The 24,891-nt window shown below is 40.1% G+C and overlaps 1 protein-coding gene across 2 annotated transcripts; it reads left to right on the forward strand.

Annotated features, from left to right (window-relative positions):
• The first annotated feature begins 4,364 nt into the window (after nt 1-4,364).
• LOC111158161 (nucleolar protein 11) lies at nt 4,365-23,861 on the forward strand. Of its 2 annotated transcripts, none has more exons than XM_022520054.1 (18): nt 4,365-4,546; nt 6,525-6,638; nt 6,759-6,815; nt 8,535-8,683; nt 10,021-10,078; nt 10,379-10,523; nt 12,839-13,027; nt 14,686-14,762; nt 17,222-17,345; nt 17,946-18,034; nt 18,951-19,019; nt 19,475-19,659; nt 19,809-19,934; nt 20,090-20,320; nt 20,748-20,826; nt 21,722-21,814; nt 22,326-22,433; nt 22,598-23,861. In XM_022520054.1, the coding sequence occupies exons 1-18, from the start codon at nt 4,406-4,408 to the stop codon at nt 22,712-22,714; spliced, it is 2,151 nt and encodes a 716-aa protein (XP_022375762.1). In that variant the 5' UTR covers nt 4,365-4,405; the 3' UTR covers nt 22,715-23,861. The 2 variants fall into 2 exon arrangements, with proteins under 2 accessions (XP_022375762.1, XP_022375763.1); XM_022520055.1 differs by having other exon boundaries at nt 20,150-20,320; nt 22,598-23,033.
• Nucleotides 23,862-24,891: the final 1,030 nt, after the last annotated feature.

A 24,891-nucleotide genomic window follows, 5' to 3' on the forward strand; every position in this document is an offset into this window, starting at 1 on the left:
AGCGTGCAGCCAAACACGGGGCTCGATCTCACATCCCTGAGATCATGACCTGAGCCAAAATCAAGAGTTAGATGCTTAACCAACTGAGCTACCTAGGCACCCCAAGCTTTTTTTTTTAAATATTTTTTCCCCCAAAGATCTACTTATTTATTTTAGAGAGAGGGAGAGAGGGGAGAGCGAGAGAAGGGGCAGAAGAGAGGGAAGAAGCAGACTCCCTGCTGAGCAGGGAGCCTGATACAGGGCTTGATCTCAGGACCGTGAGATCATAACCCAAGCCAAAATCAATAGTTGGGTGCTTAGCCAACTGAGCCACCTAGACATCCCTTTAAAGTAAACTCTACGCCCTACATGGGGCTCAGACCCATGACTCCTGAGATCAAGAGTCACATGATCTATTGACTGAGCCAGTCAGGCGTCTCTGTATGGATCAAATATGCTGGCACCAGGAATATAAAGTGATTGATTCATTCACTCAAGTGGCACATTTTTACTGAGTGCCTACTAAGTGCTAGGAAATGGGAACCTGTACATGAATATGACAGAGAGGGACACCTACCCTCAAGAAGTTTACAATGTAGTTGGTGAGCCTAGTTGGCTGAGCAAACAAATTTTTTTAAAAAGATTTTATTTATTTATTTGACAGAGAGTAAGAGCAAGTGCTAATGAACCTCCCTGCTTGTGGCACAGGACATTTGCACTTGCTGCTGAAAATACTCTTGTCTCAGCTAACTCCATAATTAGCGCCCTCTCCTCCTTCACATCATTTCCTCAAAGGCATCCTTTCAGAACAGCTTTCTATGGTCTCATCCTTACTAAAATTTCACATATACATACATATCATCTGTTTCCTCCCTTCCTTTTCATTTTCCCCTTCTAAGCTTTTTTTTCTCCTTGCCATTTATAATAATTTAAGTTATGAAACATGATATATATGTAATAAAACACATATTCCTGAACCCACCACCCAGTCTAGGAAATAGAATGTTATCAATATCTACTCTATAAATGGCTGCATATTTCATGAAATCCCAAAACTATAAAAAAAATCTATTACCAGTTATGGAAGAGTAAAAAAGAATGAGAAATTTCTTTGCACACTGATAAAGAATGATTTACAAGACATATTACTTAAGTGAAGAAAGCAAAGGGCAGAACACTGGAAACACCATGCCATCATTTATGTAAAAGTGGGAGGAGAAAACATGTATACATACATGACTTGTGTATGTAGAAAATCTATCTGAAATGGTACATAAGAGTTGTTCACATTGATCATCTCTGGGAAGGAGACCAAGGTAGCTGGAGATAGGGAGGGGAGACTTTCTATACTGTATACCCTTTTTATGTTTGGAATTCTGTGAACATGAAACCTAATGTCTTCATTTACAAGGGCTACCACAACAAAGTACCACAGAGTGGGTGATTTAAACATCAGAAATTTATTTTCTTGCAAGGGATCCTAGAAATCTGAGATCAAGGTGTTATCAGGGTTGGTTTCTTCTGGCCTCTCTCCTTGGCTTGTAGATGGCCAACTTCTCCCCATGTCTTCACATGACCTCCTCTCTGTGGGTCTGTGTCCTATAATCTCTTCTTCTCTCCCCTCCCCCTCCTTTTTCACCTACTCCTCCTTCTTCTAAATCTCCCCTTCTTAAAATAAAACCAGTCATATTGGATCAGGACCCACCTTAATGACCTAATTTTACCTTAATGATCCCTTTGAAGGCTCCATCTCCAAATACAGTCACATTCTAAGGGACTGGAGGCTGGGTCTCCAACATACTGATTTGCTTGGGGTTGAGGGATGGTTCAGCCCATAGCACCTATCAAAAGAAAAAGCAGAAAATTTAAAATCTATCTCTGGGGGCACCTGGGTGGCTCAGTTGGTTATGTGTCTGCCTTCAGCTCAGGTCATGATCCCAGGGACCTGGGATTGAGTCCCCCATGTCTGGCTCCCTGCTCAGTGGGGAGTCTGCTTCTCCCTCTCCCATCGCCTCTCCCCCTCCTTGTGCTCCCTCTGTCTCTCTCTTTCTCTTAAATAAATAAATAGATAAATAAATAACAAAACCACAGTGGGGCAGATATATGAGTAACTAGGCCATCCCGGTACTGGGTAACACCTGTTACAATAACATGGGAGCACTGAATCATTTAATCCAATCCCAGAGAATTGGGGAAGACTTCCTGGAGGAGGAGAAAATGTGTAGGCTGGGATCAAACCGCGGGCAACATGTACCAAACAACTTTCAGTAGAGAGGCTGATTAATTCTCCAGGGAGGAAAAGGAAGGTTTCACAGAGGCCAAGATGGGCTGAATCTCAGTGTTTCTCTTCCAACCAAGAAAGGGGCCACAAATTCAGAGTCAAATTCTTTGGCAACTCTGAAAAGTAACAGTGTTAGCCTTATTAAAAACATGCAGTATTGGCGCGCCTAGGTGGCTCCGTCATTAAGCGTCTGCCTTGGGCTTGGGTCCTGATCCCAGCACGCTGAATGGAGCCCTACATCAGGCTCCCTGCTCAGCAGGATGCCTGTTCTCCCTCTTCCACTCCTCTTGCTTGTTGTGTTTCCTCTCTCGCTGTCTTTCTCTGTCAAAAAAATTAAAATCTTTAGAAAAAACAAAACAAACAAAAAATGTACAGTATTGGGGCACCTGGGCAGCTCAGCTGGTTAAGTGACTGCCTTCAGCTCAGGTCATGATTCTGGAGTCCTGGGATTGAGTCCCACATAGGGCTCCCTACTTAGCAGGGGGTCTGCTTCTCTCTCTGACCCTGCCCCTCTCATGCTCTCTCTCATTCTCTTTCTCAAATACACAAAATCTTACTTTTTAAATTTTATTTACTTATGACAGAGAGCAAGCGAGCGAGAGAGGAAACACAAGCAGGGAGAGCAGCAGGCAGAGGGAGAAGCAGGCTTCCCACTGAGCAGGGAGCTGGACTTGGGGCTGGATCCCACAATGCTGGGATCACGACCTGAGCCAAAGGCAGACGCTTAAGGACTGAGCCACGAGGTGCCCCCAAATAAACAAAATCTTAAAAAATAAAAAAATGAACCAAAAAACCCCATACACTATTTGGCACACCTGGGTGGCTCAGTGAGTTAAGTGTCTGACTCTTCGCCTGGGTCTCGATCTCAGGGTTGTGAGTTCAAGCCCAGTGTTGGGCTCCACGCTGGTTGTGGTGCCTACTTAAAAAAAAAAAAAAATGGCATTTGATTTCTTTTCAATGACTATATTCTTTTTTCCAGTGTTGTAGCCATAAAGAATCTCCACACACAAAGGGATCCGATCTGTGTGGCTGCTTAAATCTTGCCATGTGATGTAACACAAGGTACGGGCTTGTTTAGTAATTGTCTGTTGAGATGGTTTCTCCCTAAGAACATGAACTATTCATCTTTTTAAAAAAAATTTTTACAAGTGAAATCAATCACGTTACGTTAGAAATTTCAGGGGTGGGGTGGGGTGGGTAGCAATCTCTCCCAGAAATGCTGTCTCGCTAAAAATTGCCTGAGGGGGGGGCGCCTGGGTGGCTTAGTGGATTAAAGCCTCTGCCTTCGGCTGGGGTCATGATCCCAGGGTCCTAGGATCGAGCCCCACATGGGGCTCTCTGCTCAGTAGAGAGCCTGCTTCCCGCTCTCTCTCTCTCTCTCTCTGCCTGCCTCTCTGCCTACTTGTGATCTCTGTCTGTCAAATAAATAAATAAAATCTTTAAAAAAAAATTGCCTGAGGGGACCGACACTTCGACTTCACCTTCCACCTGACAAGTTCTGATTAGGGGGAGAGCGCTTTGCCCACAGGCTCGGGGACCAAAAGGAGCCCGAGACAAGCTGGCAGGTCCGAAAGGCCACGGATTCTAGAGCTCGACGGAAGGTTCCGAGAAGCAGGGGAATGAGGCTTGTCACTTAAGTACAGCACTTTATCAAGAGTTTATATGAAGAGGGACATTTCTTTAGCTCAGTGTGTCTTGAGGCCGTGGCAAGAATTCCCAAAGAGTTCACTTAAAGTGACAAAATAGAACAAAACAAAAAGGAGCTTATTTGTATTTGCCTGCTTGCCACGCCCACCCTTCAGCCTCTCAAATCCTGGCCTGAAAAGTGCGCCGGGGCTGAAGCGACTGCACGTGACAGGTAAGACATTCCCAGGCCCGCCCTTCCCGTCTCCAGAGGAGTACATCCGGGACCCCGAGGGGCGTGGCTTGGAGGAGGAGTCTAGAGGCAACGTCCCGGCTCCGCCCACCCGGCTCTGCCCACAGCCAGGCACGCCGGCCGCGCCGTCCATGCCCGCCAGAGGTCGCCCGCTCAGCAAACAGGGTTCTTATTTGGCAAGTGTCTGCCCGGTCCGGCTCCTAGTTGTCGCGAGAGAAAGCGCAAAGCCTGCCGGGAGGGATGAGCTGCAGTCCGTAGGTTTGCCCAAAATGGCAGCCTTGGAGGAGGGGTTCACGTTGTCTGCGGTACCCTTGGGTGCCGGGCCTCACGGACTCCTAGGCGTGGAGCAGAGCGACAAAGCAGATCAGTTTTTAGTGACGGACGGCGGCAGGACCGTCATCCTCTATAAGGTGAGGGTGATGTGGTCGGAGAGCGCCCGCTGAGGTCTCGCCCCTTTCTGAGCACAGAGCCAGAGCTGCAGGTTTCTCACAGCTTCAGAGAGAGATCGTCTAGCGGCTTATTGGAGAGCTGGCTTGGCCTCTTCGGGCTGCTGAATGAGGTCTAGTGTAGGACTCGGTTGTTTTTCTGGAGAGAGAGAGACCTCTTTCCGACTTTCAGGCGGCGGAGCGTCTGAGTGCACGTGGGTTAGACGCAGAAAGGAAAGGAAAACCTGGGCTTTCGCTTCGCATCTCCCGGTGATGGCCTTAAGATCCCCTCCCGGGTTTTCAGTTACTCTCGCTTCCCGCAGAAGGGTTGAACAGAGATCGGGCGGGAGAGAGTGATTGGCAGCGTGGGAACAGTGGTTTAACTTTGTGCTCATACACTTTCCCCCTCTCTTTGGGGGAAAAGTTTTGCGCATTGTTTTGCTCGTTTGATTTCTTAGTAGCTTGACGCAATCCTGATTCCGAGTGAGCTGTCAGTTGCCAACTAAAATCCGCTGTAAATCCTGGAGTTGAGTCCTTGGCAGGCTCTATAGGTCCCGCCCCCTTTTTATCCAAACTCTTCACTCAAGACTCCTGAGCAGTTTTGCTTTTCGTAGTCTCGTAGAAAGTAATTATTTTTATCTGGACTGCTAAACATAGTTTCCCGTGTCTTTAAGAAGCTAGCTAGCTACTCTGAAGTTTTGGGAACAGGTTGCCAACATTCCCTGTAGCGTTTGCAGGTGTTGACTCTTTCTGATGACACTGTTGGTTTTTACCTCCACCATTGGGTGGACTTAAAATTTACAGTGACTGGAATTGGCATGATCCCAGGTATACCTGCTCAGTTTCCCATGCCCCGTTCAAAGGCACAGTGGAATCCCATTTTTTAAAATGTACTATTTACTAAAAAGTGTTGTTAATTTACTTTTCTCTTTTAGTAACTTAGTTACATTTTCATTTTAATTAATTTTTTAAAGTTTTTTATTTTAAAAGAATATTTATTTGAGAAAGAGGGAGAAGCAGACTGCTGCTGAGCTGGGAGGCTGATGGGGGGAGTGGGCGGGTCATCCCGCGGACTCAGAGATCATGACCCTAGCCAAAGACAGAGGCTTAACCAATTGAGCCACCCAGGCACCCCAAGTTTTTTGTTGTGTGTGTGTGTGTGTGTTTTAAACATTTTATTTATTTATTTGATGGAGAGAGAGAAAGCAGAGAGAGACCGTGAGAGCGGGAACACAAACAGGGAAGTGGGAGAGGGAGAAACAGGCTTCCCGCTGAGCAAGCCTGATGCAGGGCTCGGATCCCAGGGTCCTGGGATCATGGCCAGAGGCCGAAGGCAGACTCTTAACAACTGAGCCATCCAGGCACCCTGGCACCCCAAGCTTTTTATATGTGTAGTAAAATACAACATGCAGTTTACTGTTAACTATTTTTTGAGTATACTGTACAGTGTATTAAGTATGTTTATGTTGTGCAGCCTTCACACCATCCGTCTCCCAAACTCTTCATCTTGAAAAACTGAAATAAGAAGTAACTCCCCATTCCCCCAGCCCCTGACACCACCATTCTACTTTCTGTCTTAAAGTGGAATCGTACAGTGTTTGCCTTTTTTGTGATTACTTACTTTTTTACTTTAGGAAATTTATTTTTTTAAATATTTTTTTAAAGATTTTATTTATTTATTTGGCAGATCACAAGTAGGCAGAGAGGCAGGCAGAGAGAGGGGGAAGCAGGCTCCATGCTGAGCAGAGAGCCCGATGTGGGGGTCCATCCCAGGACCCTGGGATCATGACCCGAGCTAAAGGCAGAGGCTTTAACCCACTGAGCCACCCAGGTGCCCCACTTTAGGAAATTTATTAAATGTTACTATTTTAATTCTTATTTTCTTTGTCTTGATTGTAAATTTAATTGCTCTAATATCTGAAATTGAGTTTTTGAATATTTTATGTTGCCTTGATTTTACTAGGTTTCTGATCAGAAACCCTTGGGAAGCTGGTCGGTGAAACAAGGTCAAATTATAACATGTCCAGCTGTATGCAACTTTCAAACTGGAGAGTATATTGTTGTACATGATAATAAGGTGAGTTTTAAAACTTTTTATATAATGTGTGCAACAAATCAAATGTCGATTTATTAACTATTTGTGTTAAATGTAAGTGGAAATTGGAATGCTTTTTTAACTTGTGTGTATTGATTTAAGGTTTTGAGAATATGGAGTAATGAAGACGTAAACCTGGATAAAGTATTTAAAGCTACAGTAAGTCTTTGGATTTTTTTTTTTTATTTTTTAAGATTTTTATCTATTTGAGAGAAAGAAAGAGAGCACAAGTAGGGAGAAGGAGAAGCAGCTCCCGGCTGAGCAGGGAGTCTAATGCGGGGCTCAGTCCTAGGACCCCACAGTCGTGACCTGAGCTGAAAGGAGACTCTTAACTAACTGAGCCACCCAGGCTCACATATTAGTCTTTGGATTTACTAGTATGTCTGTTAGCTTATTGGTGAGATGCAATAATTTGTAATGTAGTATTTTGTTTATCTTAGTATATCTGTGAAAGTGAGCATAAAAGTTATATCAGCTTTTCACTCTAGTTATTTTATAGTGTATCTTGGAACACATCTTAGTTCATTAATGTGTTAGAAAATAGAAACTTTATTATTACATGAGATTAAGGATTTAAATAATTCCTGAATGGTACTTCCATGAGTTTAGATGTTTATGATGTGTCCCTTGTGAGAACTTCACTGTGCCCTTTCTTAAAATAGGTAGAACAGACCCTGCTGATTTTATTATATAGCTTAAGAGTGTACAGAATGCAGTAAGAAAGAACCTTGAGTATCTGTGCCTTTTCTACTAATGACCTAAGTGTGTGTGTGTGTGTGTGTGTGTGTGTGTGTGTGTGTGTGTGTGTTTAAAGATCTATTTATTTATTTGAGAGAGAGAGCACGTGCAAGTGGTCGGGGGTGGTGGAAGGGAGAGAGAGAATCTCAAGCAGACCCCTCTGAGCATGGAGCCAGAGACAGGGCTGGATTTCACAACCCTGAGATCATGGCTTGAGCCGAAATCAAGAGTCATAAGCTTAACAGATCAAGCCACCCAGGCACTCCTAACCTAAAGTGTGTTAATTAACTTTTCTTACTTAAACATGAGGGTCTCAAACTAGGGTAACCTTGAAAGTTCTTTCCAGTTCTAAATGTCTAACTAAATATAATTGGTAGATTTTAGAAGTGGCACATGATAGAACTGATTGAGATGTAATGGCAGTTACCACTTGGACCCTTGAAACTTCTAGCTAGCTAACCGTTGTCTCCTGGCCCCAGTCTTTTTATTCACCTTGCAGTAACATGATCCTTAATTTTACAGTGGAGTTAACTTCTTTTCTTGGGCTTACAGGCTGTAGTTGTAATTATGGCATCAGTCTTTAGCCCCGGGACTGCTTAAAACTGCATTAGTGGTGTCATTTATACCTCTCCCCACCTTCAAGTTTTGAGAGCCAGGTGGTAGTCAAAATAAAAGGATAAACCAAAAATGCATAAAAATGATGATTTACGGCTGGCTCAGTCAGTTAAGTGTCAGACTCTTGATTGAGGCTCATGTCATGATCTCAGGGTTGTAGGATGAAGCCCCACATTGGACTCTGCGCACAGTATAGAGCCTGCTTGATTTCTGTTTCCCTCTCCCTGCGCCCCTCCCTCTGCTCACCCATGCTCTCTCTAAATACATAAACAAAATCTTCAAATAAATAAATAGATATCTTATAAAGTGATGACTTAAGGGTAAAGCAGGGGACAGGGTAAATGGTATAGGAGCAAAAGGTTTCTGTATGTATTTTATGTTGTACATTTGACTGTGGAACCATATAAAGCTGAATCAAAATGAAAACAAGTCAGTTCTTAAAAATAAACTTTCTGTAAATGTCCTTATTCTCTTAGGGAGCAATTGTTTTAGAATAAAAACTAATGCATTCTTACTTTCTTCTAGTTGTCTGCTGAGATATATAGGATACATTCAATACAAGGGGCAGAACCCTTAGTGCTCTTCAAGGAAGGTGCTGTCCGTGGCTTAGAGGCCTTGCTCGCAGAGCCCCAGCAGAAAATTGAAACTGTTATCTCTGATGAAGAAGTGATTAAGTAAGTTCCAATACTTGTAAGTGAATTTTTTCCATAATAAAAATCTACTGTGCATATTTTTATAGCATTCTTTGCTTTGTTCAAAAGTATTTTGGTTATAAATACAGTAAAAGCTTAATTAAAAACCATTTATATGCCATTGACCAAATCAGCATCCTCCAAAAGCCTCTGGAGTGATCGGTGATTGCGGAGACTGTATAGGTATGTGAGTCCTGTTTTGATGACAGAAGACTGTATAGGAGTTATTTGAAGATGACGTGGCTAGTGCCATGAGCCCAAAATCTCTCCCTGTTAAATTGCCCTGACTGCCAAGGTCAGAACCCTTACCCCTGAGGACAAGTATAGTTTGTTGTTAGTGACATGATGATAGTCCTTTCAGCACCCTGCTTTCCCAGATTCTGGTATAAAACTGGGAAAATGACTCTCAAATGATAGAAGGAAATTTCATGATTTCACATTTCTCTAGTCCCCATTTTTTTTTTTAATATTTTATTTATTTATTTGTCAGAGAGAGAGATTTTGTACAAACGGGGAGTGGCAGGCAGAGGGAGAAGCAGACTCCCCGCTGAGCAGGGAGCCGGGTTCAGAGCCTGATCCCCGGACCCTAGGATCATGACTTGAGCCGAAGGTAGACACCTAACCAACTGAACCACCCAGGTGCCCCTCCAGTCCCCATTATTTTATCACATTTCCTATTTAGTTAACTTACTGCCTCTCCTGGTCCACTTGATGCAAGCTAAATTTCTAAAAGTCAGAAGGAAGCCTTGTAATTAGTGAACAATGTAGACAATGACCAGGTGTATCTTGGACTGCTCTGTTGAATGGCTCTAATGTGTGAGCAACTGTGTTTGGAGGAAATCTTCAGGAAAAAGGGAAATAGGTAGAGGATATGAGTTCTAGTGGCCACTTTGCCAGAATTTGGCTATGTAGCCTCAGTTACAAGTTATCTTCCTGTGCCTCCTGTCCAGGCAGGTGAGATCCTAATGTTTTCCTCAGAGCACTAGTCCTAAAAGTGACTGAAAAGGAACGGGAAGGGGAGGAGTCAAATAAGTTGAATAACACTGCCTACTGTCACACACCCACCCCATTGGAGCTTTACAATTCACATTGTCTTTAAAGCTCTAGGAAGTTAAGCAACTTGCCTTTAATCCAGAGATTCATTTGGCAGAGAAATACCTACTAATTCTCTGTGAAATGTATTTGGAAACACTGAATTAAGTTCTCTGACATCTCTTTGACTCTAAAAAATTATAGAAGATATTCTTTGAAATTTAGCTTGATAGGTTTCTCTCAGCTGGTGATTTGGCATTTTATAAATTTTCTTCTATTTTTTTTAGGTGGACAAAGATTTTCATGGTATTTAAGCATACTGTTCTAATTTTTATTACTGAAAAAGTAAGTGGTATCTTTAATTCCTGGCCTATTTTGTGACATTTCAAATTCACATATATTATTTTTAAACTAAAAATGGGCTTTAGTATTTCTGTCAGAAGATTTTTTTTATTGTATATCTTTTTTAAATACTAAAAAATCTAGTTACAACGAAATATTTTTTAGAACAATTTTACTTTAATTGGATGAGAGGTTTTTAAGCACTCAGTAAAGTAATTAGGAGGGTGACAACTGGCTTTAACATTTAAATATAATTGGTTGAAATGGGAATATTTTTAAATAAAATAACCTTTTTATGTGCAGCATGGAAATTACTTTGCTTACATACAAAAGTTCAACTCACATACCTTAAGCAAATACACGCTCTTACTTGGACAAGAAGAAAAATCTGTTATACAGAGTTTCAGCGCATCTGTGGATCGGAACTTCATCTCTTTGATGTCATTAAGTAAGTATTTTTCTTCAAACTTACAGAGATGATAAATAAAGGATGGTGGGTTTTCTGAGTTAGCATCTGAGGTTTTTTGCAGTTTTCTGTTGTAGCACTTCCCTTCCCGTGCTTCCTTCCAAGCATTTGTGCCTTCACTTTTTGTACTTTGCCATATCTGTCATGCATTACGTCACTGGTTCTCTGCAGCTAATTTTTATATCTTAAGATTTATCAGGGCACCTGAGTGCTCGGTCCATTAAGTGTCTGCCTTCAGTTCAGGTCACGATCCTAAGGTCCTGAGACCTCCCAGTCCTGGGCTCCCTCCTCAGCAGAGAGTCTGCTTCTCCCTTTCTCTCTCCCTCTTCCTCTCCCCCTGCCTATGTTTGCTGTCTCTCTCTTTCAAATAAATAAAATCTGTTAAAATATACATATATATGTATATTTTAACAGATTTTATTTATATATTAAATATAAATATATAATATATACATACACACACATATATATATGTATATATAAAGCAGTAGTAACATAATACCAATAAAAAAAGGAAAAATCCTTTTTTATTTTTATCATCATAAGGCTAGGTTCTTTGGTACTGTAAGTAGTGAAGCATAAAATAATTAAGGCGGCCCTCGTTGGCTTAGTCCATTAAGCGTCTGCCTTCAGCTCAGGTTGTGGTCCTGGGGTCCTGGGATCGCGTCCCACCTTGGGATCTCTGCTCACCTGCTTCTCCCTCTCCCTCTGCCTGCTGCTCTGTCTACTTATGCTCACACACACACGCACACATTCTCTCTGTCAAATAAATAAATAAAAACTTTAAAAATAAGTAAATAAATAATAAAATAACAAAGGTTGGTATTGAGTGACCCTTCTAGTTCTCTTTTCTAGCCTTAAGATTTAGGGGACCCTTCTTTGAACGATGGTGGAGGCAGGTGAGTTAATGGAATCTAGCAAAGCATTCGTGGCCTCTGCCATCCAGCATTTTATAGATTTGTTGATCCCTTGTAGATTATCTGTATCTAATGGTCTAAAGCATAACCCCAATCTTAGGTGACTAGGAAAAAGAAAAATGCCTTTGTGGTGTCCTCTTTATCCTGCCCTTTATGGCTCCTCTTGAAGTTGTTTTGAGAGAATTAAGGGAGGAAAGAACAAGGACAATATTTTCATAGTATGACAATTTAAAAATCTTAATATCTTTATTTTATTGGTTTCAGAGGTAGAATTTAGTGATTCATTAGTTGCATATAACACCCAGTGCTCATTACATCAAGTACCCTCCTTAATGCCCATCACCGAATTATCCCTTCCTCCCACCCCAGTTAAAAAATCTGTGAGATTTTTTAATGTGCAAATGTTTGCAATGGCTATTAAGAAAAAGTTCCCATCATTTATTTTATCTAGAAGGTCTTTGGAATTCGCTTAATGCCTTTGCTTAAGAGGGACTGGTTTTCTTATAGTTTAATCTGTAAGATATACTTAGTGATTTGGCTTGGTTTGGTTTAGTTTTTTTTTTTTTAAAGATTTTATTTATTTATTTGACAGAGAGAGATCACAAGTAGGCAGAGAGGCAGGCAAAGAGGGAGAGAGGAGGAAGCAGGCTCCCCGCTGAGCAGAGAGCCTGATGCGGGGCTTGATCCCAGGACTCTAAGATCATGACCTGAGCTGAAGGCAGAGGCTTAACCCACTGAGCCACCCAGGCACCCCTAGTTTGGTTTTTTAAGTAGGCTTCATGCCCAGCATGGGGCTTGACTTCACAACTGAGATTAAGAATTGCATACTCTACAAACTAAGCCAGCCAGGTGCCCCAGATACTCTTATTGCTGAATGAAAGTTTATGAGTTAAGTTTTAGTTTACTGAATGAATACTGTAATAAGGGAATCTGAACCAAAGGTCATAAAAATCTTCCTGTAGCATAACTAGAACCACAATAAAATTGCCAAAATTCAGTTGACATGCCAAAAAAACAGCAATTTCATATGGTTTTCATATGAGATTATTATTCATAATTAATGTTGAATATGAGGTATATCCTTTTAGTGACTAGATTGTCTGTATTCCTGCAGTTCCCTCGCATATTCTAAGTTATAATGAGTATTTAGCTGTTGTGACATTTCTTACTGAGAGATTTAATAATAATATTCCTCCCTCAAGTTTAGGTTTGTAGTACAATTTAAGGGAAAGCATAGAGTGGTATGATTTTGAATCTGTTTATTTTTCTAGTTGTATCCTATATGAAATTGATACAACTTACAAACAACCTAGTACTTTGAACTGTAATAGATACAGAGCTGTCCTTTATCTGATAATAGCAAATACTTGTTTCCAACAGGCTCTGATGGATGTGTATATGAAACCTTGGTACCAATACATCCACGTGACCCAGAGAAAGATCAGAGGGTGGTTAGATCACTGTTGCTCAAGACTGTGGTGTCTGGTGATGCTCGAAATGGTGTTGCACTCACCGTCCTGGATCAAGATCATGTAGCGGTCCTAGGACCACTGCTGCCGTCTTCCAAGGGTGACTGAAATCTGATCCATTAAGAAGTCCTTTGGATTTTTCCTTCAAAGTGTGCCTTTTAGTCTTTTTCTTTTTTATTTATTATCACCCATTAATTTTCTTTAGCATCATAATCAAATTATTTTTGTAGCTTCCTAACTCTCCTTGAATAGGTCTTTGATTTCATCTTACATTAGTTACTTTTTTTAAGTTTGTTTATTTTATTTATTTGTGTATTTACTTATTTACCTATTTATTTATTTTTACTTATTTCTACACCCAACACTCAAAACCCTGAGATCAAGAGTCACATACTCTGTTGACTGAGCCAGCCAGGTGCCCCGTCTTTTAGAAATATTCCTTGTATTACTACCTTGCCTATGACTAATGTCTTAAAGGAATAAAAACTGCCAATATCTGTGCCAGCCTATAGGCATTTGATCATCGGTAAGCCTTGTGGTAGGGATTCGAATTCATAGCCTTTCAGCAGAAAGGAAATCCACTAGACTTGGACAACCTGATATTCAGGAACTGCTAATAGGCTTTTTCATCTCTGACATCAGAGCATCATTCTCCTTTCCACCTCCTCTTGCCCCCAGATAACCCCTCCACACACACACAGACTTACTGTCTATCACAAAAAATACATTTGTTCTGGCCAGTGTGAGATTAGGGTTTTTCAGGCAACACTATGAAACTCAGAATCTTTTGTCTAGTATTAAGGTCTCTCCATAGTCTAGACCTCATCCACTCTTTCCAGTCTCTTTTCTCCGTTTCTGAGCAAGAATCCTTTGATTTATTCATCACAGGCTGCCTACTGACTGTACTCTTAACCTGTCCATCGTAGTCCGTGTACTTTGTTCTTAAGTTTCTCCCTCTTAAGATAGGAGCTACTAGTTAGAGCACAGCTATCCTGCGCAGGGCATTTTATGTATATTATCTTGTTTGTATCATTTAATCTTTCAGCAACACTAGGAAACAAAGTAGTTACTAACAGCAGTCCTATTTTACAAGTCAGCAGACAGGTATTGGATAACTAAGTAGGGTGACCCTTTTTACCCAGGCCACAGACCTTACTGATCTCCAGTCCCGGCACTTTGTCACTTTACCATGCTGTGCTTCTCTCGCCCCTACCGTCATCCCTCTTCTGGGTCCTGCTCTAATCACCAAAGCCCGGTAACTACTGTTAGAGCTTCCTGTGGCTCTTTCTAGACATGGGTACAAGCACATGTGTACAAGCAAATACTACTACTTACTTTTCTTTCCTCTTCTTTTTACATGTATAGTAGCAAACCATTCACACTTGTGCACCTTATTTATTCACTTACTGAGGGATTGTAGAGCCCTTTCCATATCAACATTTATTACTAATTTACTATTATTGTTATTATTAACAGTTTATTTTTTTAGAGCAGTTTAAGGTTCACAGCAAAATTGAGGGGAAGGTATGTAGATATCCCATATGCCCGCTGCCCTCACCCATGTCCACTTCTTGTCATAAGATCTCATTTCCTTGAGTTTCTGTGGCAATCACTCTCTTCATTACTCATTTTATGCCTAATAAAACAAGACTTACATGTTTAACTGTGAGTCTCCCTAATCTCCTCACTTCCTTCCCCATCACCCTCAGCGTCACATGTTTATATGTGGTACAACTCTGAATTTGTCTGTCTTTGTAGAATGCGTCTCCATATGGAACACAAAATTTCAAACACTACAGGCTTCCAAAGAACTACCACAGGGGACCAGCGGTCAAGTAAGTTTTTGGTTTTGGGGATTTTCAAATTTAGGTACTTTTGTGCATGATAAATACAGTATAAAGGAAGAGACTTCATATTTTAATAATTTAGCAGTTTTTGATTAAATTGAGAAAATAATTTTTACTTGCAAGATTATATTTAATTTGGTTATTGTTTCAATTTTTGTTAAGTTTGTCACTTTCAATTATAGGCTATTTTATTTTATTTATTTATTTATTTAAGATTTTTACTTATGTATTTGACAGAGAGAGATCACAAGTAGGCAGAGAGGCAGGCAGAGAGAGAGGAAGGGAAGCAGGCTCCCTGCCAAGCAGAGAGCCCGATGTGGGGCTCGTTCCCAGGACCCCGGGATCATGACCTGAATGAAGGCAGAGGCTTAACCCACTGAGCCACACAGGCGCCCCATATAGGCAATTTTAGATCAAGGAAGAACAATGAGCAAGTAAAACGTAGCTGCTCTTTGGTTTGAAGTTTTTACTTTTTTTTTTAAGATTTTATTTATTTATTTGATAGAGATCACAAGTAGGCAGAGAGGCAGGCAGAGAGAGAGAGGGGGAAACAGGCTCCCTGCTGAGCAGAGAGCCCAATGTAGGGCTCGATGTGGGGCTTGATGTGGGGCTCGATCCCAGGACCCTGGGATCATGACCTGAGCCAAAAACAGAGGCTTCAATCCACTGAGCCACCCAGGTGCCCCTGAAGTTTTTACTTTTGTATTTCTTTATAAATTATTTCTGTTTATTATTATTTTTTAAAGATTTTATTTATTTGTTTGTTGGACAGAGAGATCACAGGTAGGCAGAGAGGCAGGCAGGTGGAGGGGGAAGCAGGCTCCCCGCTGAGCAGAGAGCCTGATATGGGGCTCGATCCCATGAGCCTGAGATCATGACCTGAGTTGAGGGCAGAGGCTTAACCTACTGAGCCACCCAGGTGCCCCTTTATTATTATTTTTTTTTAAGTATTCTCTATATCCAGTGTGGGGCTTGAACTCAAAACTTCGAGACCAAGAGTCACATGCTCTACTGACTAAGCCAGCCAGGAGCCCCATTCCAGTTCCACTTGTATTTTGAACCATACACCAGGGCTGTTACTTTTCTTAGGAAATTAGTCTTTTAGGTTACATGGTTAACATTATCATGGAGTTACATAAGGATTATTTTTTTAAGATTTATTTCTGTATTTATTTGAGAGACAGAGACAAAGAGAGGGAGGGCAGGCACAAGCACGGGGAGGGGCAAAGGGAGAGGAGAGAGAGAATCTCAAGTAGACTCCCCGCTGAGTGCAGAAGCCACTACGGGACTCCATCCCAGGGTCCTGAGATCATGACCTGAGCTGAAATGAAGAGTTGGATGCTTAACTGACTGAGCCACTCAGGCGCCACTTACATAAGAATTATTGAAGAGTTTAAATGTTAGCCATCCAGACCAAACTTCTGAGGCAGGGGTCCTCGTCTATTCTGTTACCCATTTTTTCTTCAGTGTCTGTCAAAGGTGCCCATAAGGATTGGTTGTTCAGTGAATGCATTTTCATATATAAGTAAAATGTAATCAAGGTAATGTGATGTTAAGATAGTTGTAATTAGAGCATAAGGAGTCTAGATTTCACAGCATGCAATATGATTTTATATTGAAACAAATAATAACAAAATTAACCACTTACAGTTCTACCACTCTAACAAACTTGTTTGATTTCCATGTTCCTTTAAGCTTTTTGTTCATATATCCATCTTACATTTTACCGTTTTAAAAAGTGGAGTGATAAGATAGAAACAATGTTAGCAGCAGCCCTTTCTCCCCATGGGTGCTGTCCCCATGCTTTAATAAAAATCACCTTTCTGCACCAAAACAAAAACAAAAACATTAAATTCTGCTTTTATCACCTAGCACATCATTAACAGAGTGCCCTGTTACGGTACCCTTGGTAATTATTACATTAATAGGTGTATAACAGTGGCAATATTACTTTTAAATAATTATTTTAAATGCATATGTTGATCAAATTTTTTAGGAGTAAAGCATATTCTTCAAATTATGCTTTATTCAGACGTGGGCAAAAATAAGAGCTGTGTAAACCTACTCAGTAGGTTGTACATGTGAGATTATTCTGGAAAGTTGCTTAACTTTGTTTTGTCATTTTTTTTTTGTTATATTAAGATTCCTCATACCATAAGTTACTGTTATAAATGCAACTCAGATCTTAGAAGTGGAAAAAAAAATTGCTTACTTTTTTCCTTTTTAAAAAGATTTTATTTATTTATTTGACAGAGATAGAAACAGTGAGAGAGGGGATACAAGCAGGGGAAGTGGGAGAGGGAGAAGCAGGCTTCCTGATGAACAGGGAGCCTGATACGGGGCTCAGTCCCAGGACCCTGGGATCATGACCTGAGCCTAAGACAGATGCTTAATGACTGAGCCACCCAGGCGCCCCTGCTTACATTTTTTATAACATTTTTTTGTAGCTCTGGTATTATGGGGAAAATTTATTTGTGCTACATGGAAAATTTCTTACGGTGATTCCGTACAAGTGTGAAGTATCTTCATTAGCAGGTGCTCTTGGAAAACTCAAGCATAGTCAAGATCCAGGTAGGAACTTCCGTTTGTGGTTTGGTTTTGTTTTTGTTTTTTAAGTAACGTCTGTATCCATTGTGGGTCTTGAACCTGAGATCAAGAGTTACATGCACTACTGACTGAGCCAGCCAGGTGCCCCAGGACCTTCTGTTTTTTTACTAAGATAAACCATTTTATTAACTTCCAGTTTGATGTAGATTTCTACAACCATCAGTTTGCAGAACCTGTTTTTGATGTTGAAATTTGCCATGATTATTGAAGTTTCCTTGACCCAGGTGTCTACCTTGGGAACAGTCTCCATTGCAGTTGCTGCTGCAGACTGAAGATCTAAACACCAGGGTTCTGACATCAGGGGCAGTGGGAGAGTCCAGACAAAATGATTAATAGTTTTACCCTTCCAGGCTTATCAGTGGTCTCCTCTCTTGGCTTAATGTTACTGGCACATAGCTTTATACTGTATTATGATGTACTGATCTGGGGTTCTCAAGGGAATTCAGTGATCTTTAAACAGTGATCTTAAACTGTGCGCAAATGGTCATTTTTTGTTCTTTGATTGGTTGGCAAAATACAGTAAGTCAAAAAATTCCAGAAATTGTATGCTTTGTGTTTTCTTAGGCACTCAGACTGTGCCTCACTTTGTAAACTGGGAAACATCTCGGGGACATAGATTTGGATCCCAGAACTCAGAGCAGTCAAAGAGAATTGTAAGTTTGGTAGTTGAAATAGAAATGTTAATGCAAATGTTGGGGGGGAAAAAAGAAAGAAAAAAAGAAAAGGTTGAATTACCTTAATGATTCACATCTGTACAATGCTTATAGCTTTGATCTTTCTTTTTTTTTTTTTTTTTTTTAATTTTTATTTATTTGACAGATCACAAGTAGGCAGAGAGGCAGGCAGAGAGAGATGGGGAAGCAGGCTCCCTGCTGAGCAGAGATCCCGATGCGGGGCTCAATCCCAGTACCCTGAGATCATGACCTGAGCCTTAGGCAGAGGCTTAACCCTCTGAGTCACCCAGGCGCCCTTGATCTTTTTTAAAAAGATTCTGTTGAGAGAGCGCGTGCGCACGCATGTACATGTGACCCGCGGGAGGATGCTGTGGGAGAGGGAGAAGCAAACTCCCCACTGAGCAGGGAGCCCAATGTAGGACTCGATCCCAGGACCCTGAGATCATGGAGTGAGCCGAAGGCACACACTCAATGACTGAGCCACCCAGGCGCCCCTATAGCTTTGATCTTAATGACAGAGCAATTTGAATCTTGAACCCACTAACCTGACATCTTTTATCCAGAAATGACATGTGTAGTGTAGTAGTTAATTATTATGGGCATATGTACGTTTAAGACACAGATATGAAAATGGGCAGTTTGCAATTAATAATAATGCCTTCCTGAGAGTAGAGATTTTGTGTTTAAGAAACAAATACATTAAAAGTCTTAAAGGTATTTAAGTTAGTTGCAATAAATCTACTTTTCACTATAACCAAATTAAAATAGTTTAAAAAGTTTTTGATTAGAGCATATGTATGCTATTCTAGACTCTTTAAGACACCTTATATTCTCCTAAATATATTTTGGATCTTTGGCATTGTTTTGAGATCCTCATTAATTTATTTAATTCCAGTTAAGGAGAAGAAAACCTGAAGTGAGTGTACAGAATCCAGCATCCAAACAACTTCTATCTGCTATAAAGGTAAATACAGTATTAAAAATACCAAAAATCAGCTCAAGTGGTTAAAAGAAATCCCATCTACTTTCATTCATTCTTACTTTTATGATCTTTTTTTTTTGTATCTGCAGCTAACAGTTGTGTAGTGCGTTAAGATTGTCAGAGCTATCTAGTACTTTGGCTTATTTGACTTTTACTAAGTATTTTGTGAGGTCAGTGTGATGGTGGCAGCCTCTTTCCCTTTGCATTGAATATGTTTGTAACTGAGCCTCTTAAAGAATTTGATTTCTAAACTCTGGCATTGTGTTCCGTTTTGTGTTTTGTAGTTTGTCTTTGGGCAGTGAGTTGCAGCATGAACTCCAGTTTCGCAGGATTGCATGAATACTGTTAATGATTTAAGAAAATGTTGAGCTAGTGACTTAAAAGTTCAGAGTGACTTTAATGTACCAGACTGAACTGTCTTACTTCTGCCCTTTCAGAAAGATTCAGAAAAACACATTGAAGAAGAACTATGTAAATTTTTGGCTATTAAACCAACACCTGACTTTAATACTATTATTGGAGACATAGTATCAGAACTCCTGGGAAGACACAAAGCAGAACCATCATTTTATCCTCGGAACTCTTTGATGCAGCTTATCCAAACACACGTGCTTTCTCATAGGTAGGTGTTTCTGTATACCACACTTGACATGCAATAACTTCTTTGACCTTGTTTTTTACTAATTTTCATACTCTGAAAAAGCTTATACAGTATTTGCACTTGAGATTTTTCTTATTACACCAGAATGATTCATGATTTTTTTGTCTTAGCTTATGCCCTGGCTTGATGGAGGCTGCCTTAGAAAAGGCAGATGTACAGATGTTACAGCTCTGTCTACAACAGTTCCCTGACATTCCTGAATCAGTCACCTGTGCTTGCTTAAAAATTTTCTTGAGGTAAGTTAGAAGCTGAAGGTCCTTTTTCATTACTGCATTTTTAATCTTTTACATTACTTGATTTCTGAAACTTTGAATGCCTACAAAATGAACATTTGTCCAGTGAGATCATGCAGTGATTAGAATTCATTTCTCGCTTTCAATGAACATGATAGCATTAGTGATGGCAGTCTTCAAGAAGCAGAAATCAATATGGAATCAGTTTCTGACTATAGTGATTCTGTGCAAGAAGAGAAAATGGAAGAGCAAACGGAAGTTCTTCACAATGGCTTCAATGCTGAAGAAGAAAACTGTGGTAACTGTGATCGGGAGTTAAACAAAAAGCCTCAGGATGCAGCAGAGGAGACCACGTCGTGCCCTGTGATACCAAAGAGAGCAGCTCTGCTGTATCCTTTGAAATAATTTCCCCCGCATTGTCTCTTTCCCTACACTCAAGTGCTGAGCAGCAACTAGGGAGTAAATAGATCATTTCAGTAGTTTTCTGTTTTTCAGTTTTTTTCAGTTTCTGCTGGAAAATGGAGTACAGTCAGTGCTCTATGCAAACAGCTTTCTTAAACCTGATTTAAGAAGCTTTGTGAAGGCAGAAACTTTATTGATTCTAAAAATTAATATTCTGGATAAATACCAATTACAGGAGTGAAGTATCCCAAATGACCTCTGGTATTTATGAGAAAGTTCAGTGATAGAACTCTTTGAGAAAAGTAAAACTTCTTACAAATTTAGAAGAGATATCACTGGGGAAAGGAGTTACTCATAATTTCAGTGGAAAAGCCTTTATTTATTGAAACAAGGTTTTCCTTTAGTCCTAAGTAGAAATGCAATTCTTCATTCGGCTTACAGCGAAATGTTTCTTCTGCCTCACTTGAAAGACATTCCAGCACAACATGTCACTGTAAGTGTTCTTAGCATCCTATATAATTTTATTTCTGCTTTATTTATTTTTTTAAAGACTTTATTTATTTATTTGAGAGAGAGAGCGAGCATGCATCAGATGGGGGAAGGTCAGAGGGAGAAGCAAACTCTCCACTCTCCAGGGAGCTTCATGGTGGGGGTGGAGGCGGGGGAGGCTTGATCCTTGGGCCCTATGATCATGACCGGAGCTGAAGGCAGACACTTAACTGACTGAGGCACCCAGGCACCTCTTATTTCTGGTGTACATTTTCCTGCTTAACTCTAACCAGCTTTAGGGGTATTTTTAAAAGGTTATCAGGTTCTTTCATGTGAATAAGAGGTTTCCCAGCCCCACCCTGAAAAATAGTGCCTAGGAGACAGTAACTTTTGGTTGGCAGATCTTAGCATATTCCTGGTGCCAAGCCTGAAGGCCAGGTTAATCCATCTAAGTTAAAAGCAAGTGTCTGGCTGGCTCAGTTGGCAGAGCATGTGGCGCTTGCTCTCGGGGTTATGAGTTTGGGCCCATGTTAGGTGTAGAGATTATTTTAAAAATACATATATACATACATAGATACATACACATTTTGGGTGTTTAGTTGTTGTTGTTGTTTTTCTTTAAGTAGAAACTGAAAGTTGCTGAGAGATGGATTTTCTTTTCTACTTACTACTTAAAAACAGAATAAGCTCCCCAGCCACCCCTCCCAAACCAGATGAATTCCTCATTGATGGCAAAGACTGCATTTTATTCATTTTTGTGTCCCCAGGTGTCTAGCTTATTTGTTTGATGTATAACTAAACTCAGTACCTTCTTAATTTTTTTTGGCTCTTTGTTGGCTTTATATAGAGAGAACATTATTCTATCAAGGTGATAAATTGTCCTTTTTTCCCCTACCCAGCTATTTCTCCAGTATTTGTATTTCCTTTATCTGAAGTGTAGTGAAAATGCTACTATGACTCTTCCTGGGCTACACCCTCCAACCCTGAACCAAGTAAGATCATCTTTTTTTCAATTTATTGTTTTACTTTTTATTTTAATTCAAGTATAGATAACATACAGTATTATACTAGTTTCAGGTATACAGTATAGTGATTCAGCCCTTAACAGCATCCAGTGCTTATCCTGATCAGGGAACTCTTATTCCCCTTCGCCTGTTTACCCCATCTCTCCACCTGCCTACCCTCTGGTAATCAACGGTTGTTCTCTCTAGTTAAGAGGCTGTTTTTTTGGTTTGTCTCTTTTTTCTTTGTTCATATGTTTTGTAAATTCCCTACATGGGTGAAATCATGTGAAAAAGATTGAGTTATGCTTGTGAAATAAGTGTAAATCGAAGAAGAGTATTTTTTATACTGGTTAGAAATTACTCCATTTCTAAACTTAAATGTTTAGATTTTAGTAAACAAGACTAATTTTTATAACTGATATAATTCTGGACTTTGTAAAATGAATTAAGCTGAAATTAAATTTAAAATCTTAATTTTCCTTTTCCTGTTTGTCTTCAGATTATGGATTGGATATGTCTACTTCTGGATGCTAACTTTACTGTTGTTGTGATGATACCAGAAGCAAAAAGGCTACTGTTGAGTCTTTACAAGTTTGTGAAATCCCAGGTGTGTGATTATTTGATATATATCGAGTTTCATTAGTACCCAAGTTATCACTTAAATTATAATTTTTTCTTAAAATTTTTATCTTGGAATAGTTATAAGTGGTCATGGAGGATTTGTACTTGTAAAAGTTATGGTAAAAGTTACTCCGAAACTTTTTTCTTTAGGTTTGCATTTGTTCCGAGCTCAACAAGATTGAAGTAAGTTTTCGTGAGCTGCAGAAATTAAATCAAGAAAAGAACAATAGAGAATTATATTCAATTGAAGTGCTGGAACTCTTCTGATATAACCAGTTCTCCTTCACAGACGTTTTATGAGCCTCTTTTATCTGATTTCTTCCTGCTTATCCAGGCAAGGGATGTGTTTTGTTTGTGACTCTCGCTGTCAGTGACAAGAGAAATGTGTCCTCTAGTACCTGGGCCGTCACTTACGGATGCTTCTGGGTTGGACTGTAGGTTTCACGTGAACCTATTTTAGTTTATAGACATTGGTGGGGAGAGGTTCCGAAGCTTTTTTTAAATATGTAACTGAGCTGATTTTAAGTAAACTTATTTGTGTATTGATAAAAATCTGATTTCTTACCATGTTTTTTGATTAGTTCTTCATTTAGTTAAAGAAAAAAAAATCACCATAGAAACGGTGATTTTAAGAAGAATGTAGTTTTATCAGAGTCAGAAGCTGTCCCAGTGCGTCTAAGCTCTTGGGTGACAAAGGAGGTGAATTCTGTAAGCAGGGTGGGGAAGGGTCTTCATACAGACATATGCTTCTCTTCTGCCACTTCCTTCTGTACTTTACCTGCTTCCACTTACGTTCTTTACATGCTCAGGTGTTGAACAATACCTCATTCTATTTATTATATCTCAGATTATCTTCATGATTAGTTGGTAATTTAGGTTTCTCTTCTGAAAATAGTTTTTTATAGGTTGACTGACCATAGAATTCCCTGTTTTAATTCTTTGGATTTAGGGCAAGTGAGGGACTTTATGTAGACAAAATGGTATTTTGTTTCTTGAAAAGAAACTCAAATTTATCTTTGGTAAAAGTGAAATAATTCTTTCAGGTGATGAATAAGATCTCTATAAATAACTTGAAACACTTCTGAGCTGTGCAAGTCTCTGTTAAGTAAATCGTTTTGAAACCTGTTTTAACTTGAAGGGTTAGAATAAGTTAAAAACAAAAATTCCTGTAAATTCTAGTGCAGAAATGCAAGTTCCAGTGTGATTGTAGAGATCAGCGTTACAGAATCCCAGCTACTTAACATAATTTGCATCGGAGAAGGGCTTCATTTTAGGCTGGCACTCTCGGTACACTTTAGTTACAACTATGGCAGATAACAGACCGCTGCTGCTTCTCAGTCTGCTAAATCTGTCTTTAATCCTGAGAGAAAAGATTACAAGGGTAACCCCGTATATTAATTGTCACGTTCACTTCGTACAATAGGACTTCTTGCTCAATTTAAAGTGATACAGTTACTTCTCAGCAGAAGTAAAAAATGCAGGCTTTCATAGTAGTTTCTGTATATGTCCTTATAAAAATAAATATTGGTTCTTTTACAGTCTTTATTGTGAAGTTTAGTAATTTGGTTGTAAATATGGAAACATTGCTGATGCTCAATATAAGTACAAAATTAGGTTGCCTACGGTCTGAGTCACTAAATTTAGAAATAAGGATTTTATAAGGACATATAGAAAACTTTTTTATTGAAGTACAGTTGACAGCAGACTCTTAGAGGCTGAGTCCTTCAAACCAAGGATTGTGTCTTACCCTTTCTGCACTCTAAACACAGGACCACAGGCACATAATTAGTGTTCAGTAAATGGTTATTGAATAAAGTTATTGAATAATGGATCTTATCTGTCCAGCTATAGGGTAACAATTCTGAGGGTTTGCAGTAATCTTTCTGGAAAATAAATCTATCTGTGTTCACTACATATAGGCAGTGTACCTTTTTCCTCTATCCTTTTTTTTTTTTTTTTTTTAAGATTTTATTTGTTTGAGAGAGCGAGCGAGCATAGGGGGATGGGGCAGAGGGAGAAGCAGACTCCTTGCTCAGCAGGGAGCCCGATGTGGGGCTCTATCTCAGTACCCTGGGATCATGACCTGAGCTGAAGGCAGACACTTGATGACTGAGCCACGTAGACACCCCTAGTCCCAAAGTAGTTTTAAGAAAAAAACAGTGAACACCTATTTATTCTTTTTTTTTTTTTTTAAAGACTTTATTTATTTGACAGAGAGATCACAAGTAGGCAGAGAGAGAGGGGGAAGCCGGCTCCCTCCTGAGCAGAGAGCCAGACGCGGGGCTTGATCCCAGGACCCCGGGACCATGACCTGAGCCGAAGGTAGAAGCTCAACCCACTGAGCCACCCAGGCGCCCCAATTCTTGACTTAAATTTACCTATTGGTAACATTCCGCCATGTTCCTTTCACCACTGTCCATATATTTTTTCTTTCTTTAATGATC

This window comes from Enhydra lutris, unplaced genomic scaffold (genome assembly GCF_002288905.1).
Source record: "Enhydra lutris kenyoni isolate GAN:26980312 unplaced genomic scaffold, ASM228890v2 scaffoldscaffold57, whole genome shotgun sequence".
Classification (NCBI taxonomy): Eukaryota; Metazoa; Chordata; class Mammalia; order Carnivora; family Mustelidae; genus Enhydra; species Enhydra lutris.

Bases quoted from the DNA above. Each gene is read 5' to 3' on its own strand.
- LOC111158161 (XM_022520054.1), top strand. From the start codon at position 4,406: ATGGCAGCCTTGGAGGAGGGGTTCACGTTGTCTGCGGTACCCTTGGGT. The intron at 14,763-17,221 runs GTAAGTTTTTGG...ATTTTTTTGTAG, and splicing joins CACAGGGGACCAGCGGTCAA to CTCTGGTATTATGGGGAAAA. The intron at 19,020-19,474 runs GTAAATACAGTA...CTGCCCTTTCAG, and splicing joins AACTTCTATCTGCTATAAAG to AAAGATTCAGAAAAACACAT.